We start from the raw sequence: 9,475 nt of genomic DNA, 5'->3' as shown, positions 1-9,475 counted from the left end.
GATGTGCTTATCCTCTTCTCCGTTCCAAGCACCGACACCCAGGGGGTTTTGCATCCATTAACCGATTATACATTTGTGAAACTACAACCTTGGTTTTTACTACAAAGCAGAGGTGTATGGTATCTGTGAATGGGACTTTGGCCAAGCCATTGTGACATTGTGGATGGCATCAAGCCCTGAGTGAAGAAGGAAGGGCTGGAAGCCAGACTTTGCCACCTGCCGTATGTCCATGTGGGCAGGGCCAACAGAGCTCTCCAGGTACAAATAGTCCTGGGCTCCCCAGGCTCCTGAGTCCAGCTCCTGATTGCTTGTCATTCACCAAGGCTGAAAACTCAAAGCAAAATAAACCATGAGGCTGTCTGTGACTGCCCTGCTGGTTATTCTGGCCCTTTGCTACTACGAGGGTGAGTATCCTTTCTACCAGCACCAGCCTTGGTGAGAACTTTTCCCTTGTATTTTCACTGGGTGAACTTATCTGGGGGAGTGGGGAAGCAACATATCAGAATCCAAACCTCTTCCTCTACTTGACAGTGAGTCCCCCACAAGCCCAGGCCTCATTTGATCAATTTCCAATATATTCTAGAACTCTTACCAAAAACTCATTGCAGGCAAATTTTAAAAGCTTTCTACCCAAAGTCTCACTCCTCGTCTGTGATCTGTGTTTCAGAAGCAGTGTGACCTAGTAAGATTTGGATGTGAATCACAGTACTTTGACCTTGAACAAAATGCTTACTCTCTCCAGATAATCCTCTTATCATTCCATTTTTCAGGGTCCAGCAAGAGTAGTTTACCACAATAAAGTGGGATTAAGTGTGTCAAGAGTCTAGATATTTAGTAGTTACCACTGTTCTTGCTCCTAGAGTTTCTTAGGTGACAGCTGAGTTGACAGCCTTTTTAACTAATAGACTCAGACTCAGAAAATGTTACAGCTGGAAGGGTTTTGGGGAGAGATTTTTACTTCAGGAAGAGTCAGTGTTCTCTGAATCTCTGAATATAAGATCTTCAAATGGGGTCTGCAAATAAGCAGCACTCAGTATATCTACAAATGCCACTTGTTTCCTAGGAGTCTTTCCACCAGTGATGGTAGAACTAGTGTGATCATTAGAGTCACAGACTTCATTTTTCTACAATTAATTCCAGCCACTTGTTCATCCATACTTTCGCTCTGCTTCATGCCGTCAATACTGGTGCAAGTCCCTTTGAGTGTTTCTCTTTTATCGAACTTGCTAAACATCCTTCTCTTTCCCTGTGCTGCCCTTTCAAATTCCCTGCATAGTTTGATGTCTGACCAGGGGGCAGATCAGAGCCTTGACAGAATACATCCCAGGCTGCCAGGTGGTTGTCAAGAGTTGGTGGGGATGGACAATCCAGACCAGGAAAAGGTGATCACTTCTGGCCTCAGCACCCTTCTGGTGGGGTCAGGAATGAGCACCCATTCCTACCTCTCACCTTCTCTAAGAATTCTGTACATCACTACAGAATACAAGAGTCAATCATCACTTTGTGTATAAGCTTCAAATGTGTTCAAATTGATTAGATTTTTTTTTTAGCTACATCTGCATCCAATGATAGAAACCTATGCTTTGATTTAGTCTCAAAGTAGCATATAGTTTACATACTCTTCTCCAGGTTTATTCTTCCTCCCTTCTGTGATCGCTGGTAAGATCTGATTCTACCATTCACTTGAAAACTCAGTTCCTAGAATCTCCTCTTCCCCAGTATCCAAGACAAAATACGGTGTCACTCAACTGATAGGCAAAACTTGATTTTTTTTTTAAATCGAAGGAAAGTGAATTTCAGCAAAGCGAGGGAGCTTTGGAAAGTAGTGGGTGTACTTTAAAAAAAGGAAAAAAACTGAACTCAGGGAAACTGATTTCTAGTCCTGGCTCAGCCACTTGCTCCGGGGTCTTGAGGAGTCACAGCCCTAGGGTCCCACGCTGCCATTGGCACAATTACCAGATGAGATTGTAACACCCTTGGGGTTGCTGTCTTGTTCTAATTCAGAGAACCACGGGGGAAAGTGACTTTCCCTACATCAATTGTATCTCTTTTCCTTCTGCTCCAGCCAATGCAATTGTCTGTCCAGCGTTTGCTGTGGATCTGACAGAGTTCATCTACTTTCCTGACCTGCTGTACAGGCTGTCACTTGCCAAGTACAATGCACCTCCAGAAGCCGTGGCTGCCAAGATGGAAGTGAAGCAATGCACGGATAGATTCTCAGTCAAAAACAGATTAATCATTACCAACGTACTGGTAATATCCTTCTTGCTGCACAGAAGCTTCTGCTCAGCTGCACATGCCAGGAGTGGGGTCAGCGGGCTGGTCCAAAGCGGGCAGCTGTCACTGCTCACTTCCGACCCTTGGCCACCGGCTGGATGGTGACATCCCGCCTGCTGAGCTCCCCTAGGGAAGATTGCACAGGGCCTCTGGACATGTTCCTCCTTCTGGGGTCACTCCCCTGGGTGCCAAGTGGTCCAGAGTGTCCTGAGGAGGAGGACGTGTGCTGTCCTGGCCCCATCGTAAGGCTCAGAGCAGCAGGAGATTGTCCTACTCTCCCCTCACTCCCGCCCCGATCCTGTAACCCTGTGTCCCCTTTGGACTGAACATGTGGGGTTCCTGGGAGATCAGAGAAAAGAATGCCTGGACTGCCCCCTCCAAACTTCATCCTCCTCCCTCCTTTGGAGACCCAAGTCCTGCCCATGATGACCACCTCACGGTTTATCTGCTTGTCTATGGAAAGCATTCTTTCCTGACTTGCGTGGTTTGCTGTGATTGTACCAGGTCTATGTCATTGACCATGCACTCTGGCTTCCTGCTTCGGGCCCTCCCACTTGCCTTTGGCTGGTTGAAATTTCATCGACCACGTAGTTGTGAATGAGAGTCTGTGTTAATGTAGTTAATGTGTCATCTCCAGCAGCAAGAATGATCTCTCCTTTCTTTCTTTCTTTTTCTGTTTCAGGGGAAAATACTGCTGAATTGTACTGTCACAGATGTGAAAGCTGTACTAAATCCTTCTTCTGCATAATCACCTGATCTTCCATTGAAAATGTAGAGGTTTCAACATCTTGCTCAATAAATGATTTACCCTGCACTTCTCTGCTTGTCCTGTTATTATTCAGCTGTTTCTGGCTTTGAGTAGGGGTGGTTTTCATCATGAAGTGACCATTGAGTGTCATCACTAGTAAATTTTAGAGGCCCAATATCCAGTTAGCCACAGAAACCTGAGGTGCAGGGCTCTCAGGAAGAAATATCTGGTTATGTATCAGTCTGCATTTCTCTGCAGGTTTTCCACTCATGGTGCCATGATGAAGGGGTGTTGCTGCTGTTTAGTCTCTCAGTCTTGTCTGACTCTTTTGCGACCTCATGGACTATAGCCCACCAGGCTTCTCTGCCCATGGGATTTCGCAGGCAAGAATACTGGAATGCATTACCATTTCCTTCTCCAGGGGATATTCCCAACCCAGGGATCAAACACGGCTCCTGCACTGGCAGGGGGGTTCTCTACCACTGAGCCACCAGAGGATGAAGGGATACTTAAGGGTAAAAAGCAGTTAAACATTCCTGTTACTGGTCTTGATTTGAGGGATACCCACATCATGGCAACCCACTCCAGTGTTCTTGCCTGGAGAATCCCAGGGATGGGGGATCCTGGTGGGCTGCCATCTATGGGGTCGCACAGAGTCGGACACGACTGAAGCGACTTAGCAGCAGCAGCAGCACATCATATCTGGGGCTTCCCCAGTGGCTCAGGGGTAAAGAATCTGCCTGCAATGCAGGAGATGCAGGAGATGTGGGTTTGATCCCTGGGTCAGGAAGAGCCCCTGCAGAAGGGCAACCCACTCCAGTATTCTTGCCTGGTGATCCCATGGACAGAGGAGCCTGGAGGGCTACAGTCCATGGGGTCACAAAGAGTCAGGCACGACTGAATCGGCTGAGCACGCACGCAGTATGCACAACATACCTGGCCAGTCACGTGACCTCCAACCAGCAGCATCGTTCATACTTTGTCCTCATATTAACCATAACCAAACTGCTTGGTCTTTTTACCTTCACTGTGGTTTCAAACCTATGAATTGTCCAGTGCAATTTGTTCTCCATTTTCTTCTCAGTTTTTAGTGACTACTCAGGGCTCAGCCAACGGTTAACTCCTTCTCACTCTGCACAATCACATTGATCATCGGCATCTCTACCTTCACCAACCTCTTGGCTTAATGCTTCCTCTCTCCAACTGTCCCAAGAACTCCAGAAGCAAGCATCCAGCTGCCACCTGGACAACACCCTTCAAGCACTCCACAGTTACAGCTGAAGGAAAGTATAAAACTGAAAACACCATCTGCCCGTAACCTACTCCTCTTCCAGGTGACCCCCTCCCAGCTACTTGACCCATCATCTAGTGAAAACTGGAAGATATCATAGGCTTCTGGACCAGTTTCCAGTGGCTGCTGTAACACATGATCCTACACGTGGTGACTTCAGTCAAATTATTTTCTCAAAGTTCAGAGGGCAGAACCCCCAAATCTGTTACACTCTACTGAAATCATTGTGTCAGGAGGGCCATGCTCCCTCTGGAAGATCTAGGTAGAAATCTGTTATGGCTTCTTCCAGCTTTGATGACTGATAGCATTCTTTATTTTGCACCCACATCACTCTGATCTCTGCCCTGTGGGATCACATTGCCAAATCTCCCTCTACCTCCTTCATATAAAACACGTGGGATTGCATTTAGAGGACCCTTGAGAATTCAGGTTAAATGTCCCCATCTCAAAATCTGTAACTTTATCACATCTGTGAAGTCTTTTTTTTTTTTTTTTTGAGCCTTGGAAGGATAATGTTACAAATTTTAGGGGTTAAGATATGGATATCTTTAAGGAGCTTTGTCAGCTTACTACAGCTCATCTCGCCTCTGACATCTGCAGATTCACTAAGTTCTGCCCCCTCCACTGTGGCTTCTGAGTAGGCCCTCCTTTCCATCCTCACAGCCATCGTCACAATCCAGCCCTCATCCTTCCCGGCTTGGACCAAAGTCTCTTAAATGGTCTCCTGGGCTCTGTGATACCCCTCCTGTGATACCACCTCACGGATGCCAAAGTGAGCCTTCTAAAATTGGGATGTGAATCTGAGACCACTTCTGTAAATACAAGGGCACGTGTTTCCAAATGCTTCAAGTAACAGAACTTATTATTCATTTGACAGCACTCTCAAATTACATGGGGTATATTTACACAATCACTTAATTGAGAAACAGAAGATAATGATTATCAATGAATAACAATGTTTTTATAATAAGTGTATTTTTAATCACATCAGGAAATACATGTGCTTAATTTAGTCCCTATTTTGTGAAACACATTACATATTCAGTCTACACACGATGCTTCATGGACACAGGGATTCATGGAGCTCTTGCAACACTCTGAGAAACCCAAATTGGAATCATTGCTGGGAGGATCAAGGCCCACTGTGGACACTACACATGAGGACTTCCACAACTCAGTCCCTGGGTGTCGATCCAAGAAATCCAACTAGTAGAATTCTAGAATGGAAGAGATCACAATGATAAGGAAATCTCCAAAGAAATACTGTGAGAAAATTTCCTATAAATGAAGAATATGAAATTGAATAATCCACTCACTCCCCACAACCAAACACATTTTGTGACTTTCTGTGACTTTAACTTACTCTAAAGAAAGATGCTGCTTTCAGAAAGAAACACTAAGTCATACCCGAAGATGGAGAATAAAAACGGAATCAGCTCAAGAGGGAAGGGATAGATGTATACTAATAGCTTATTCATGGTGTTGTACACAACATATAAAACAGTTATCCTCCAATTAACAATCAACTGTAAAAAATAGAATCAACACAAAACTAGAAGATACAGAAGTAAAACTAAAAATTCAAAGGCTCTGACCTGCAGCTATCAGTTCAGTCGCTCAGTCATGTCCAACTTTTTGCAACCCCGTGGACTGCAGCACACCAGGCCTCCGGGTCCATCACCAATTCCTGGAGCTTGCTCAAACTCATGTCCATCAAGCCGGTGATGCCATCCAACCATCTCATCCTCTGTCGTCCCCTTCTCCTCCAGTCTTCAATCTTTCCCAGCATCAGGGTCTTTTCCAACGAGTCAGTTCTTCACATCAGGTGGCCAAAGTATTGGAGTTTCAGCTTCAGCATCAGTCCTTCCAATGAATATTCAGAACTGATTTCCTTTAGGATGGACTAGTTTGATCTCCTTGCAGTCCAAGGGACTCTCAAGAGTCTTCTTCAACACCACAGTTCAAAAATGTCAGTTCTTTGTCACTCAGCTTTCTTTATCTGAAGCTAAATACAAATATAATTCTATATGCAATCAACTATCATTTAAACATGAAAATAAAGATATTTCAGAAGTGCAAATCCTCAAAAGTTTTGCCTCCAATGAGCTTTTTGTCAAAAGGTATTAGAGGATGTGCATTACAAAAAAGAGGAAGTAGATGAAGAAAGAAGTATGCTGCTGTTTAGTCACTGAGTCATGTCTGACCCTTTGGCAACCCCATGGACTGTAGCCCACCAGGCTCCTCTGTCCATGGGACCGTCCAAGCAAAAATACTGGAATGGTTTGCCATTACCTTCTCCAGGGTATCTTCCGGACCCAGGGACCAAACCCACATCTTCTGCATTGGAAGGTGTATTCTTTACCACTGAGCCACCAGGGAAGCCTGTGGAAAGAAGCATGCAATCCTGTATATACAGGAAATAACATGGATTTTTATATATTAACCAGTAGAGAACAGAAAAAATATTGAGAACATTAGGAGACAATTAAAAAAGTGGTAGATGAGAATGAGGGTACATGGTGAGGATGGGAATGGAAGGTGTCTAATGTTGTTCCTTAGGAACTCCTTTTCTCTCTAAGTTTAAATATTCTTTTTCTTTTCTTTTTTTTGATATTTTTTTAATTTAATTTAATTTTTAAACTTTACATAATTGTATTAGTTTTGCCAAATATCAAAATGAATCTGCCACAGGTATACATGTGTTCCCCATCCTGAATCCTCCTCCCTCCTCCCTCCCCATACCATCCCTCTGGGTCGTCCCAGTGCACCAGCCCCAAGCATCCAGTATCGTGCATCGAACCTGGACTGGCAACTCGTTTCATACATGATATTTTACACGTTTCAATGCCATTCTCCCAAATCTTCCCACCCTCTCCCTCTCCCACAGAGTCCACAAGACTGTTCTATACATCAGTGTCTCTTTTGCTGTCTCGTACACAGGGTTATTGTTACCATCTTTCTAAATTCCATATATATGCATCAGTATACTGTATTGGTGCTTTTCCTTCTGGCTTACTTCACTCTGTATAATAGGCTCCAGTTTCATCCACCTCATTAGAACTGATTCAAATGTATTCTTTACTGGAAATAGAACTGCCTTATGATCCAGCAATCCCACTGCTGGGCATACCCACTGAGGAAACCAGAAGGGAAAGAGACACGTGTACCCCAATGTTCATCTTTTTCTTTTCTTTTGCCCTGTTGTGCAACTTGCAGAATCTTAGGTTCCTGACCAGGGATTGAACCAGTGCCAAAACAATGAAAATGCTGATTCCTAACCACCGTACCACCAGGGAATTCGCTCTTTTGTTTTTTAAATTGAAGTATAATTGATTCACAATGTCGTGCTCATTTCTGGTATACAGCAAAGTGATTCGATTATCTATATATATTCTTTTTCAGATTGTTTTCCATTGTAGTTTATTATAAGATATTGAATACAGTTTCCTATGCTATACGGTGAGGCCTTGTTGTTTATCTCTTTTATGCATCATAGTTTGTATCTGCTAATCCTAAACTCCTAATTCATCCCTCCCCCATCCTCTTCACCCCCTTTTCCCTTTGGTAACCATAAGTCTGCTTTCTGTATCTGTGAATCTGTTTCTGTTTCGTAAAGAAGTTTATTTGTATCATTCATTAGATTCCACATAGAAGTGATGTCATATAATATTTGTCTTTCTCTGTCTGACTTACTTCACATAGTATGATAATCTCTTGGTCCATCCATGTTTGCTGTAATTGGCATTATATCATTCTCTATTATGGCTCAGTCATATTCCTTTGTATGTATATATCACGCCTTCTTTATCAATTTATCTGTGGGTGAACACTTAGATTGCTTCCATGTCTTGGCTACTGTAAACAGTGCTGCTATGAACATTGGAGTGCATGTACTTTTCAAATTAGAGTTTTCTTCAGGTATATGCTCAGGAATGGGATCGCTGGATCATATGGCAACTCTATTTTTAGTCTTTTAAGGAACCTCCTTACTGTTCGCATAGTGGCTGCACCAATTTACATTCCCACCAACAGTGTAGAAGAGTTCCCTTTATTCCACAACCTCTTCAGCGTATATTATTTGTAGACTTTTTGATGATAGCCATTCTGACCAGTGTGAAGCAGTGCCTCATTGTAGTTTTGCTTTGTCCTTCTTTCATAATAAGCAATATTGAGCTTCTTTCCACTTGCCTATTGGCCATCTGTATGTCTGCTTTGGTAAGATATCTATTTACATCTTCTGCCTTTTTTTTTTTATTGGCTTGCTTGTTTTTTCCGAATATTGAGTTGTATGCTTATATATTTTGGAAATTAAGCCCTTGTTGAATGCACAGTTCACAAATATTTTCTCCCAGTCCATAGACTATCTTTTAATTTAGTTTGTGGTTTCCTTTGCCGTGCAAAAGCTTTTAAGTTTAATTAGGTCCCATTAGTTTTGTTGTTGTTGAGTCCCTAAGTTGTATCTGACCAACTCTTTTGCAACACTGTGAACTGTAGCTCACCAGGCTCCTCTGTCCATGGGATTTTCCCAGGCAAGAATATTGAAGTGGGTGCCCTTCCCTTCTCCAGGGGATCTTCCTGACCCAGGGATTGAACTTGCACCTCCTGCATTGGCAGGCAGCTTCTTTACCACCAAGCAACCAGAGAAGCTCCCCCGTTAGTTTACTTCACTTTTATTCATCTTGTCTTGGGAGATGACCTAAGAAGACATTGCTATGATTCATGTCAGAGGTTGTTATACCTGTGTTCTCAACTAGGAATTTCATGGTGTCATGTCTACATTTAACCTTTAAGCCATTTTGAGTTTATTTTTCTGGATAGCATAAGGGTGTGCTCTAACTTCATCAATTTACATACAGCCGTCCAGCTTCCCCAACACCACTTGCTGAAGAAACCGTCTCTTCTCCATCGTATATCCTTCCCTCCTTTGTTGAAGATGAATTGATTGTAGGAGTGTGGGGTTTTTCTGGGCTCTCTATTCTGTGAAAACTGTTTTTCAATATTTTTGTTTTTGAACAATCCTAAAAGGCAGAGGAACCAGAGATCCAATTGCCAACATCCGCTGGATCATAGAAAAAGCAAGAGAGTTCCAGAAAAATATCTATTTCTGCTTTATTGACTATGCCAAAGCCTTTGACTGTGTGGATCACAATAAACTGTGG

At 43.2% G+C, this 9,475-nt stretch overlaps 1 protein-coding gene across 2 annotated transcripts; it reads left to right on the top strand.

Annotated features, from left to right (window-relative positions):
- The first annotated feature begins 268 nt into the window (after positions 1-268).
- Positions 269-3,091, top strand: LOC104998699 (secretoglobin family 1D member). Of its 2 annotated transcripts, none has more exons than XM_010854027.1 (3): positions 269-404; positions 2,066-2,247; positions 2,960-3,091. In XM_010854027.1, the coding sequence occupies exons 1-3, from the start codon at positions 350-352 to the stop codon at positions 3,023-3,025; spliced, it is 303 nt and encodes a 100-aa protein (XP_010852329.1). In that variant the 5' UTR covers positions 269-349; the 3' UTR covers positions 3,026-3,091. The 2 variants fall into 2 exon arrangements, with proteins under 2 accessions (XP_010852329.1, XP_010852328.1); XM_010854026.1 differs by having other exon boundaries at positions 271-404; positions 2,066-2,253.
- Positions 3,092-9,475: the final 6,384 nt, after the last annotated feature.

Source organism: Bison bison, unplaced genomic scaffold (genome assembly GCF_000754665.1).
Source record: "Bison bison bison isolate TAMUID 2011002044 unplaced genomic scaffold, Bison_UMD1.0 scf7180017864334, whole genome shotgun sequence".
NCBI classification, from domain to species: Eukaryota; Metazoa; Chordata; class Mammalia; order Artiodactyla; family Bovidae; genus Bison; species Bison bison.
The sequence above is the reverse complement of the archived record's forward strand: the minus strand, read 5'-3'. Positions and strand labels throughout refer to the sequence as shown.

Bases quoted from the DNA above. Each gene is read 5' to 3' on its own strand.
- LOC104998699 (XM_010854026.1), top strand. From the start codon at position 350: ATGAGGCTGTCTGTGACTGCCCTGCTGGTTATTCTGGCCCTTTGCTAC. The intron at 405-2,065 runs GTGAGTATCCTT...CTTCTGCTCCAG, and splicing joins GGCCCTTTGCTACTACGAGG to CCAATGCAATTGTCTGTCCA. The intron at 2,254-2,959 runs GTAATATCCTTC...TTTCTGTTTCAG, and splicing joins TAATCATTACCAACGTACTG to GGGAAAATACTGCTGAATTG.